The sequence below is a fragment of the Dama dama genome, chromosome 19, assembly GCF_033118175.1.
Source record: "Dama dama isolate Ldn47 chromosome 19, ASM3311817v1, whole genome shotgun sequence".
Lineage (NCBI taxonomy): Eukaryota > Metazoa > Chordata > Mammalia > Artiodactyla > Cervidae > Dama > Dama dama.
In genome coordinates, this window is record NC_083699.1 from 47,945,780 (window position 1) to 47,958,632 (window position 12,853).

The 12,853-nt window shown below is 36.8% G+C and overlaps 1 protein-coding gene across 5 annotated transcripts in view; it reads left to right on the forward strand.

The window, feature by feature from the left end:
• Positions 1 to 12,853, forward strand: part of PCYT1A (phosphate cytidylyltransferase 1A, choline) — a 47,002-nt gene that overhangs the window by 14,590 nt on the left and 19,559 nt on the right. For all 5 annotated transcript variants that reach the window (XM_061166922.1, XM_061166921.1, XM_061166919.1 and 2 more), the window contains one exon: positions 5,202 to 5,328. In XM_061166922.1, coding sequence (XP_061022905.1) covers positions 5,212 to 5,328 — 117 coding nt within the window. In that variant the 5' untranslated portion in view covers positions 5,202 to 5,211. The remainder of the gene's footprint in view (positions 1 to 5,201; positions 5,329 to 12,853) is intronic.

The following is a 12,853-nucleotide window of genomic DNA, read 5'->3' on the forward strand; positions in this document are numbered from 1 at the left end:
TCCAAGATTATTCCTTTTAAACCTAATTTGTTAGATGATGAAACTAAGACTTGGAGAGATAAAGAATTTGCCTAAATTTTCATGGCTAGTAAGTGGTAGAAATGGACTTCATACTTACATAATATGATTTTAGGGTCTCATCTCTTTTTAATCACTACAGTATGCAAACAGTGTATGGTTTAAGATTTTTACTTTTCTCAAAATGGAACGTGACTAAAAAAACTATTGAGAAACACTGCCTTAGACATTTGGTTAGAAGTGTTTATATAAGGCAGATGGAGAGATTTTATTGAAGAATGTATTTGCTCAACTGAAATACAGGTAAAATATGTTAGTATTACTGTTATTTACCAATGGGCTTTGTAATGTGTCAATACTAATACTAATGGTTGCCTTGATTCTTACTTTGTTCATAAATTTTACATTAGCTTTAAATAGCTAGTCAGATATCCTTTCTCCTGCCTCAAGTTCTCTCTCTGATATTTTATGTGTGATTTTTTTAATCTAGTGGAATAGATTCAGTGTCACAGTATGTAGTGACCCCAGATATCAGTTTGACTTTAAAATATCTTTAGAACTTCCCTGGTGGTCCATTGGTTATGAATCCACCCGCCAGGGACATGGGTTCGATCCCTGGTCCAGGAAGATTCCACATGCTGCACTCAGGACAGCTAAGCCTGTGTGCCACAACCGCTGAGCCCACGTGCTCTAGAGCCCTTGCTCTACAAGAGAAGCCACCACAATGAGAAGCCTGCGTACCACAACTGGAGAAAGCCCTTGCACAGCAACAAAAACCCAGCGCCATCAAAAGGAAACCAAAAAAGACTGAATGTCTTAAACAACAGAAATTTTTGAAAACTCTAAAATCACAATGGCAGTATTTACCTCCTTTGCTTCTTTCTAATATGATGATATCTACCATGTGTTTGGCTGGTTAAGCTGAATCATACAAGATGGTTCAGTACTTCAAGAATTAAGCAGTTAAAAGCAAAGCAGAATTTATGTTATGTATATTTACCACAACGTAAACAAAACAAACAAAAAGCAAAGCAAAATCAGAGTGGGGAGGGAGAGATGGAGTATAAAGTGGTATGAGGAAACGAGAGTAAATGATATGTTTATCTTAATTTTGATGATTTCACAAGGGTATAATGTTAAAACTCATTAAATTATACACTTTAAGTATACATTTATTGTATGTCAATTATATGTCATTCAGTAAAGCTGAAAATATAGCCCACATATCCCCTCCGCCCCCGACCCCTGCATACACAGAGCAAAGACTTCTGAGAAGTTCCTATAAACATGTCTTTGGATGTGTTAAGTATTATTCTATTAAACCTTAAGGAATTTTAACTTGAAGTCATGGAAAGTAGCTGGTGAGAATATAGTATGACATTTATCCCCTTGATTTATTATGGCATCTTTAAAACTCTACTTTGTATCATGAATGAAAAGTACAGCTGACTTAAACGCCACCTATTTGTAATGTCAGAAGAGAGAGGAACAGAGAAATAAAGAATTTTTTTATTGCTTAAGTTGAAAGCTTATCAGGAAATCCTAGTAAAACTTTTCTGACAGGAAAGATCTATACAGCTGGCAAATCAGGCAGCTTTGGAATCAGGCCAGTAACCATGTCAGTTCTATTTGATTGGTACTTGGACCTTGCTACTTTCAGTATCTGACCTTTTTATTTCACTGTTCATTTAGGCTGGTCTGACTTAAGCTTGCAAAAACTTAAGGAACCTATGCTATGGAAAAAATGTTCTTAATTGAAGGAAGAAGCAGCAGTAATGATGAGAGTTTCTTTTACTAAAAATTTGTGGATTTCTGGGAGATAGCATTCTGGTTTTCCCACTTACTAGCTGTGTGACCTCCGGATAGGTTGCTTAACCTGCCTGATCCTTAGTTTTCTCACTTGTATATTGGAACTAAAAATACCTGCTTCTCAGGTTATATGGGTTAAATGAGAATAATGTATATAAAGTATCCATCACGGTGTCTGTCACTGGTAATATTGAAGAAAAATAGTTATTATTATGATTGTTACTGTATTACCTCCTTGCAACACATTTAGATTGCTAACACATACTTCTTAGAATATATGTATCATCTACACTGATTCAGAGTTAGGAAGGAGAGAGAATCTATTTTTAGAGATCTGAAAGACAACCTTTGATGAGGGCCTGTATAGAGGGTCTGTGTAGAAAATGATTATTGGACATTTTTTAAAAATACATTTATTAGGCTTGTATTAGGTCTTAGTTGTCGCATGTGGGGTCTTCATTGCAGTCCGTGGGCTTCTCTTGTTGAGGCCCTTGGGCTTAGTAGTTGGCTGCTCCAGCTCAGTTGCCCAATGGCATGTGTGATCTTAGTTCCCCAGCCAGGGATCAAACCCTCTTCCCTTCCATTGGAAGGCAGATTCTTAAGCACTGGACCACCAGGCAAGTCCCCAAACATGTTTAAAAGTAAACTTTTTATCTTGAAAAAGAAAAGTAAAACTTTCAAAAAAGGAATATTAAAATGAAGCCGTTTATGACCCACTCAGTTTCATTTGGGCTTCCCTGGTGGCTCAGTGGTAAAGAATCCACCTGCAGTGCTGGAGACGCAGGAGACGTGGGGAAGATCCCTGGGTGGGGAACATCCCCTGGAGGAGGGAATGGTAACCCACTCCGGTATTCTTGCCTGGAGAATCCCGTGGACAGAGGAGCCTGGTGGGCTACAGTCCATAGGATTGCAAAGAGTCAGACACAACTGAAGCGACTGAGCACGCGCTCATGCAGCTTTATACATTGATGAAATTTTGCCATATTTGCTTTACCTTTTTGTATGTAATATAAATTCTTTTCTTTGTTTGCTAAGGAAGTTTCTTTTTTTTGCTAAGGATAAGTTGCAGCAATTAGAGATCATAACCCTTTGTCCCTAGATACTTCAGCATTAAAAAAAAGGACAGTCTTTTATGTAACAGTGTAATTATCAACCTCAGGAAGTTTATTTTAACATTGATACTTACTATTTTCTGATACAACCCATATTTTAATTTTACTGGTTGTCCTAATAACTATCTTTTATAACGATTTCTCCTCCAATCTAGAATTATGCATTACATTTAGTTGTCATTTCTTTGGTCTTTCAACCTGGAACAGTCCTTCAGCCTTTCATTATTTTTCATGATTGACATTTTTTTGAAGAATACAGGCTTGTTTTGTAGAACGTCTTTTAGTTGAGGTTTGTCTAATTGTTCCTCATAAACACATATAGGTTATGTGTTTTTGGCAGATAATATGACCCTGGTGCCTTGTATCAGGAAGCATTATTGGTGATGTTAATTAGCTGTAATTATTTAGGTAAGAGTTTTTTTTTTTTCACTTTAAAGGTAACTCGCTTTACTTTGTAATTAGTAAGTCACTGATGGAGAGAGAGTTTGAAACTGTGTAAACTCCTGTTCCCAAACAAAATTTCCCCCAGTGGTTTTAGAATCTTAAGGAGCATTTTTGTATCATAAACGTGCCATCCTCACATTGATTGAAGAAGTCTTCTTGAGAAAATAGCTTTTACTGTAAAAATTATAATACCTTGTACACAATACACGCTCAATATTATTGACTGCCTGATCTTTGAGCTACCTGACACCATTTGCTGATTATATTTCTCATAATGGATTTTGTCTGCCTACTCTGAGAATTTAACAGATATTTGCAGCAAAATCTTGTTTGCAAATTAGAAATGGTCATTAATTGATTGATCAGGCGTTCTTAGCAGGCCACTTTTTATTTTAATTTGTGATGAAAGGACATTTGAATTTGAATATGCAATGAAAGGAAGTTTCTGTGTGGTATTCATCTTTCACCTTAGACTCTGACATTTTTTTCATATCAGGCTAATAGTTAGCCATGACTCATGAGGTGTCTCCTTCAGTCTCTGGGTTTCTTGTAGATCTTGTCACATTGCTCTTTGGAATTTAGCCAGAGGAAAGAAAGTAAGGCACGATTGCAGTTGTTTAGATAAATATCTTATTCAGGAGGGCTTATTAGAGGCAGAGAGACAGGGTAGAAAGTCCTCATTCTGTCTAGTATTTTGTTTTGTTTACCACTTCTGTTCTGAGGATCTTTTTTCCATCTGTCATTGTATCTTGGACAGAGGTGACAGTTGATCATTGAAGTTCCTCTCTCTCCAGTTCCTGGCTGATACCTAAAACTTTATCATTATCAAGAAATCAATTTATTTGTGAAAATTATGTCACCTAAACATAAAACATCAAATATTCAGAACTTTTCTGTAATAGTTGCCAAATGCTTTCTTCTAAATGAGATAACAATAAATAAATTTTCCTTGGGGGAAGAAGCCGGGATGGGGTTTTAGTAGTTGGGGATTGTGAACAAGTTTAAGGTGCTAAGACTCTGAAAGAGGAAGGGGAAATGAGTATTGAAAAAGGAAAGACATTTAAAAGTTACAAGTATGTTTGTTGTTTAGTTGCTAAGTTGTTTCTGACTCTGAGACCCCCTGGGCTATAACAGCTTGCCAGGCTCAGCTATCCGTGGGATTTCCCAGTCAGCAATACTGGGGTGGGTTGCCATTTCCTTTTCTAGGCATCTTCCCAAACCAAGGATCAAACCCGAGTCTCCTGCATTAGCAGGCAGATTATTTACTGCTGAGCTACTAGAGAAGCTCACAAGTATACTTACTCTACAATATTCATACCTCTAACTCTGAACAAGTAGTCTTTGAAATATACAGAGCATTTAGAGTTAAGAAATCCAGACTTTGTTAACTAGTAATTGCTGATGGCCCTCTTTTTTTCTTTTTTAAAAAAAGACTCTTTTCTCCATCTGTATCAAAGACATACCTTTTACATTTCCTTGCACCTGTCAGACCTCTAGGTGTCCTAGGGATGTGATGTAAGGGTAGTGAAAGTCTGTATAACTAACTTTCTCAGTCAGGTTCTTCCAGTGTTTTGCATGCAATCGGTATGAAATAAATAGTATTGTTTGTGCGGTAATTTCCAAGGTCCAGGTGATTAATTGTGGCCATTGTTCCACAGAGAGGCATTTCAGTGTTTATACTAGAGCCTGGTTTTTGTGACACTTTGCTCTTTTTTACTAGATGCATTTGGTTCATCTTTGTGAAGTGTGTGCTTTTCCCTGTCATTGAGAAATTTTCTCCCCAGTGAGAAAAAAATTCTTTTCACTTTCTATGACCAGTTAAAAGAAGATGGATGCACAGAATTCAGCCAAAGTCAACACAAGGAAGAGGAGGAAAGAGACACCTGGACCCAATGGGGCGACAGAAGAAGATGGAATTCCTTTAAAAATGCCACGCTGTGCAATTGTAAGTAAGGAAGAGATTTCTTTGTTGAACTCTTAACCTTGCAAGGGGAAGGTAGAAAGTGATATAACATTGATGATATCAACATTACTTCTTATCAAGTCTTCTTAAATAATGGAAAGAATGAATAGTAAGTGTGAATAGTGACTTTCCAACAGTTGCTGGAAATCTTATGCAGATTATAATTCACAGTTCAGTTGTAAGAACTTTACAAACTAATGAAATAGAGAAATTGCAGCTCCAGGCAGTGATCTGATCTTGGTATCATCTCTTGTTTAGTTTTCTGTGTCTTATTGTCTTTTCTGTCATATCACTGCTCCACTCCATTACTAGTTATAACTTAAATGAGAACCTTTTTCTTCTACTGCCTACCTCATGTTCCTTTATCTCTGAAGTGTTATCTTTGTATTTCCTAACCTCTTACAAACATTTGATGAAAGACTGCTTTCCAAACTCTTCATCCTGTTTCAGGTTGGTACCCTTCCTGAAGCTTCCCCTGGAAAGCATATCAAAGTATATTTATAGATAATTGGAGTTATTATGGGTACACAGTGTTACTATGAAATCCATGTTTTAAAATCCCAGTAACAGAATTACATGTTTCTGTATTTTTTGTACCTGTATTAACCACTAGCCATTGATTAAACTGCAGTTTCCACTGGTTACTTTTGGAACTTCATAACCCAGAAGGAAAAACATTTCTACTCTGACATGCTGCTGCTGCTAAGTCACTTCAGTCGTGTCCGACTCTGTGCGACCCCATAGACAGCAGCCCACCAGGCTCCCCCGTCCCTGGGATTCTCCAGGCAAGAACACTGGAGTGGGTTGCCATTTCTTTCTCCAGTGCATGAAAGTGAAGTTGCTCAGTCTGACAAGATAGTATATTGGCTTGGAATAACTGTTACTCTGATATAAGTAACAGTTTTTCCAAGCCAATATACTGTCTTGAGCAGTAAAAGCAACTGGACTTCACAAATGGGAGGTTTATGCTCCAGGACTGATGTTAATGATGATGCTAAGGGCAAGTGTATTCATTTCCTGTTTCTCTGTAACAAATTACCACAAATTTAATGAATGGTCTAAAACAATACAGATGTATTATCTTATAGTTTTGGGGATTAGAAGTCTGAAATGGGTCTCAGAAAGCCAAAGTCAAGTGTTGGTATGGCTGGAGGTTCTAGGGGAAAACTGTTTGCTTATATTTTCCAGCTTCTGGAGGTTGCCCATATTGCTTTGCTCAGGGGACCAGCTAGCAGTCACAACACTCTGACCACTGCTTCTGTCATCACATCTCCTTGTGAATCTCCTGCCTCTTTCTTTCACTTGTAAAGACTTGTGATTACACTGGATGGGCGTACTTAGCTATTCCAGGACAACATATCTCAAAATCTTTTAATCACATTTGCAAAGCCCATGTTGCTATGTAAGATAGCATAGTCACAGGTTCAAGAACATAAAATGTACACATCCTTAGGAGAACGTTATTCTTTATACCACAGCAGGTAAACTCAGAAAATGACTCAGCAGTCAACAAAACAGGGCATTGTTAATTTCTGAATGTTTCTTAGAGAATTCAGGTTAAGGAGATGGTGGTAGGCACAAATTCAGCATTCTCACTTGTAGTAGGGACAGGCTATAACCAGGAAGGTAATACTCTGAGCTGATCACCGGAGCCAGGAATAGACCTAAGAAGATGATTCTTAGTGGAATGGGCTCTGAGAAGAGTTAAATCTCTTGGTTTTTAGAATCTGAGGAATCTCAGTGTTTTTAGTTACTCTGCTTCATATATTCATGTCACAAATCAGAAATGGCTTGCTACCTATTTCACATTCCTCTCTGGTATACACTGGCTATTTATCAAGGGCTAATGAGCAAATTCACTCACCCAACAGGCTGGACTGACTCTAATGAGGAGTGTCTGCTAAATAAACTTGTGTGTAATCTCTGCTGTACACATATGCTTTCTATCTCTTAATCTCTTTCAACTCTGTAGAAAAAACAAGATTTTTTTCTTTTTTTCTTTACTGAGATCATGTAAACTGTACAACTCAATGGTTTTTAATATATTCATAGAGTTGTGCTACCATCACCACAACCAATTTTAGAATATTCTTATCCCTAAAATAAACCCCATACCCATTAACAGTCACTCCCCATTTCCTCCCGAGTTCTCACCTCTAGAAACCACTAATCTACGTTATTCTTATAGATTTGCCTATTCTGGACATTGCAGGCAAATGGCAGTACATAATAGCTGGTCTTTTGTGGCTGGCTTCTTTTACTGAATGTGTTTTCACGATTTATTAATGTGGCATATTCAGTACTGAATTTGTTTTTATTGACAAGTAATATTCCATTGTATATCACACACTACATTTTATTTATCCTCTCATTAGTTGATATTTGGGTTGAACAAACAAGATTTTATGACATACTTAACATTGTGCCTGCATGGCAGTGGTTACTGGGAGTGTTAAATAAGACCTTCCCTTTGAGAGATGTGAACATAGTATAGAGCTCTGTAACTCAAATCTCAGCTAGCTTTAAAAAAAAGTGCTTTCCTTGAGAGCAGGGAAAGGAATAGGATGTGTCACCAAGTATTTGGTAGCTGGGTTTGTATGTCATGATAGAATGGATATAAAAGAGAGAAAAGAATTAAGGAGGAAAAATTAAAGGATAACTTTATGGCTAGTTTGTCTTTAAGTATAAAGAATTTGTGCTTCCTGTGTGGCTCAATGATAAAGAATCCACCTGCCAAGCAGGAGACATGGGTTTGATCCCTGGGTCAGAAGATTCCCTGGAGAAGGAAATGGCAGCCCACTCCAGTATTCTTGCCTGGGAAATCCATGGACAAAGGAGCCTGGTGGGCTACAGTCCGTGGGTTTGCAAAAGAGTTGGACATGACTTAGCCACTAAAAAACAACAACAGTCAGGAGAGTTTTTATGAAAGCAGTATTGCATTTAGAAGTTCTTTCATAATTTGGAAGATAATGATGATCATTGTAAGTTTTAATTTTTAGTTATAATATTATTAGTTATAGTATTATACTGTAGTAGTATATACTGTTGGGCTTCCCAGGTGGCCCTAGTGGCAAAGAATCTGCTTGACAATACAGGAGACATGAGACACGGGTTTGATCCCTGAGTTGGGAAGATACCTTGGAGGAGAAAATGGTAACCCACTCCAGTATTCTTGCTTGGAGAATCCCATAGACAGAGGAGCCTGGTGGACTGTGGTCCATAGGGTTGAAAAGAGTCGGACACAACTGAAGTGATTCAGCATGCATGCATGCAGTGTATACTATTAGTTATGGACTTCCCAGGTGGGGCTAGTGGTTAAGAACCCATCTGCCAGTGTAGAAGACATAAGAGACACGGATTTGATTCCTGGGTCAGGAAGATCCCCTGGAAGAGGGCATGCAACTCAGTCCAGTATTCTTGCCTGGAGAATCTCATGGACAGAGGAACCTGGTGGGCTACAGTCCCTAGGGTCACAAAGAGTTGGACATGACTGAAGAGACTTAGCACGCACTGTTAGTTATAATTTGCATAGACTTAGAAATTGTATATAACATTTAGAAGCTAACCTCTTAGATTAATACAGATTAGTTAATTTTGTTGGCATAAAGAAACCTGTGTTCCATAACATGGAAGAGAGAATGAGCTAATGTTGTAGACTTGTTGAGTGACTACTTGTATGTGAAACACTTATACTAGTTACTTTGCATATGCTATTTTATTTAATCCTCATAACAAACTTATGGAGCAGGTATTACTGTCTTCCATTTTATAGATGAAAGCTTTAGAAGCTTGCCATGATTTCACTGCTGTTAAGTGATAGGGCTGGAATTTAGACCTAACGATTTTCAGGTCCTAAAGGCTTGCCCTTTCATTTGTACTTTGCTACCAGAGAATCAGAAGACTTGAAAGCTATAATATTCTATAGGATTCATTTGAGGTTAAAATAAAGGAGATTTGTTTTAGGAGAACATAGGTAGAAAGAAATACTTGGTCCTACTTTTATAAACTTTAGCTTTTAGTGACACTTTCCTGAAAGAATAATAGGGTGTTTTTTGTTTGTTGGTTTGTTTGTTTGTTTTTTAAATACTACTCATTCTAACTGGAGGCAGCTCTAGACAGTTAAAGGTTTTTCTGATCTGCTGTAGCTGAAGAACCTTAGGTTTCATTCTCTATACTTAGGAGGAATCGATTCAGCACAAACTCTAGCCAGAAGGGACAGCTGCATTGCCTTCTACAAGGGGGACTGAAGAAACAGAGTTATGAAAGATAGAATACTTAATGTACCTTTTAAAATTAAGGTAAAATTCACATAGCATAAAGTTCACCCTTTTGTGCTATGCTTAGTCACTCAGTTGTATCCAACTCTTTGCCATCCTTTGGATTGTAGCCTTCCAGACTCCTCTTGTCCATGGGATTTTTCAGGCAAGAATACTGGAGTGGGTTGCTATTTTCTCCTTTGGGGATCTTCCCAACCCAGGGATCGAACCCGTGTCTCCTGATTATAGGCAGATTCTTTACCTTCTGAGACATCGGGGGAGCCCAAAGTTCACCATTTTAATCATTTTAAAGTGTACAATTCAGTGGTTTTTAACACTAAAAATTCACAGTGGTTTTTTACACTAAATCACCACTGTCTAATTCCAGAATATTTTTACTACCACGGAAAGAAATCCCATACCCATTAGCAATCATTCCCTCATTCTCCCCTCCCTCTATACCCTGGCAACCGCTAATCTACTTTCTCTCTCTAGGGATTTGCCTGTTACAGACATTTGGTATAATCACACAATATGTGGCCTTTTTTATGTCTGGTTTCTTTTATTTGGCACAATGTTTTCAAGGTCCATCCAGGTGATAGTGCTTATCAGTACTTCATTCCTTTTTAAAAATGAATCCATATAGACATACTACTTTGTTTATCCATTCATCAGTTGTTGGACATTTGAATTATTTCAGAAAACACAGTAAGACTGTCTTTCATCTACATGTACTAATGTTAATAAGCATAATTTTTTCTACTTCTTTCATATATTTTATATATAAGCATTTATTTATATAAACAGCTTCATTGTGATAATTCTTATACCATTATAATTCACACACACACTTAGAGTGTGCAATTCAAAGTTTCTTAGAATGTTCACAGAGCTGTGTAGCCATCATCATAATACATTTTATTTTATTTTATTTTTTTTCATAATACATTTTAGTACATTTTCATTACTCTAGAGAGAAACCCTGTACCCGTTAGCAGTCACTCTCCATTTCTCCCCAACCCTTCCAGCCCATTGTAACCAGTAATTTATTTTCTATCTATGAATTTTCCAATTCTGAACATTGCAGATAAATGGAATCATATAATAAGTGGTCTTTTGTGGCTGGTTCTTTAACTTAGCATTTTTTTAAGGTTCGTCCATGTTGTAGCAGGTATCAGTATTGCATTCCTTTTTGTGTCTGAATGGCATTTGTTTTTTGAGGTATAACTTACATACAGTGGAATGCATAAACCTTAGGTGTACAGGTCAATAAATGTTTATATGTGTACATATCCATGTAATAACTAGTACTTCCAGAGACCTCCTCACACCCCTGCTGGTCAGTATCCACTTTTCCTAGACTGTTTTTTTGTTCTGTGGTTTCTATTCACCATAGATTAGTTTTGCCTGTTTTTGACCTTTATATAGGTGGAATCATAGAATATGTCTTATTTTGTGACTAGCATATACTTTTAGAAATACAAATTACTGTCAGGTATCTCTTTGAGTACTAACTTTTAGAGGATAGATTGTGTTTGTCAATTTAATCTGTAAGTAAATCTCTAATTACTTCAGAAAATCACACATTTTGGGTCCTTGGTCTGTTCTTTTTTTTTTCTTATGATCTTTGTCTTTTTACTCCTTTTTAAAAATTTTATTTTATTTTTGGCTGTGCTGGGTCTTTGTTGCTGTGTGTGGGCCTTGTTGTGTTGAGTGGGAGCTCACTCTCTAGTTGTGATGCTTGGGCTTTTCATTGTGGTGGCTTCTCTTGTTGTGGAGCACAGGCTTGAGGTGCATGGGCTTCAGTAGTTGTGACACATGGGCTTAGTTGCCCCACAGCATGTGGGATCTTCTAGGACCAGGGATTGAACTGGTTCCCTTGCATTGCAAGGCGGATTCTTAACCATTGGACCACCAGGGAAGCCCTCCCTCATCTTTTCTTAACCTCTTTTTAAAAACATCTAAAAAAAGATAACACACAAATTTCCTAAAAATGACTGTTTTTCTTATAGCTTAAACATATTTTAAATTAAGCTTATATAAGTGATCTCTAAAAGAAATATATTTTCATTTTAAAACCTTATTTTAAAAATATATCCTTATCTGAAATTAAGTGTCTTCCCAGTTTCTGAATATAGCCCAGTCATGATGTGATCTGTGTAGAATTTAAAATTCTAAGTGAGCATCACTATAGCCCACCAGAAATTTAAAAAATTGTAAGGGAATATTATGAACAACTCCATGCCAACAAATATGACAATTCAGGTGAAACAGACTTATTCCTAGAAAGAGCTGAATTGCTAAAACTGACCCAAGAAAAAAATAAAATGTGAATAGACCTGTCCCAATTAGAAATATTGCATTGTCTTTAAGAAATCTTCCCACAAAAATAAAGCTGGACACAGATGACTTCACTGGTGAATTCTGTCAAACATTTGAGGAAGAAGTAACACCAACCCTATACACTTTCAGAAAATAAAGGAGATAACATTTCATAATCCATTTTATGAGACCAGTTATCAAAGCCAGGCAAAAACAGGACAAGAAAAGAAAATTATAGTTCAAAATCCCTCATAAACTTAGATGCAAAGATTCCTAGTAATATATTAACAAATTGAATCCCAGAACATATGAAAAGATTTATACAGTGTGATCAAGAAGAATCTCACTCAAGAATGAAAGATTGGCTTAACATTCTAAAATCAGTGCATCTAATACACCATAATTAATTTAAAAAACCAAAATATGATTGTCCCAATATTGTATAAAAGGCATGTGACAAAATCCAACATTTGTTCATTTAAAAACTTTCAACAAGGAATTAATTCACTGGTGGCCCAGTGATTAGGACTCAGTACTTTCATTGCTGTGTCCCTCGTTCTATCCCTTGTTGGCAAACTAAAATCCTGCAAACTGCTTGACATGGCCAAAAAAACAAAACCCAAAACACCTCTCAACAAACTACAAAAGGAAGAGAGATTTCTCAATCTGATAAAGGACATCTAAGAAAAACCTACAGCTAACTTAATATTTGATGTTGAAAGATTTCATGCTTCTCTTCTAAGACTGGGAATAAGGCAAGAATGTTTGTCCTTGCAATCTCTATTCACCATTGTATTAGAGGTTTCAACTAGTGCAATAAGGGATAATGAAAGGAAATTAAAGACATTCAGGTTGGAAAGGAATAACTAAAACTGTCTTTATTCACATATAACATGGTCTCATATGTAGACAGTCCTAAGGAATCTATC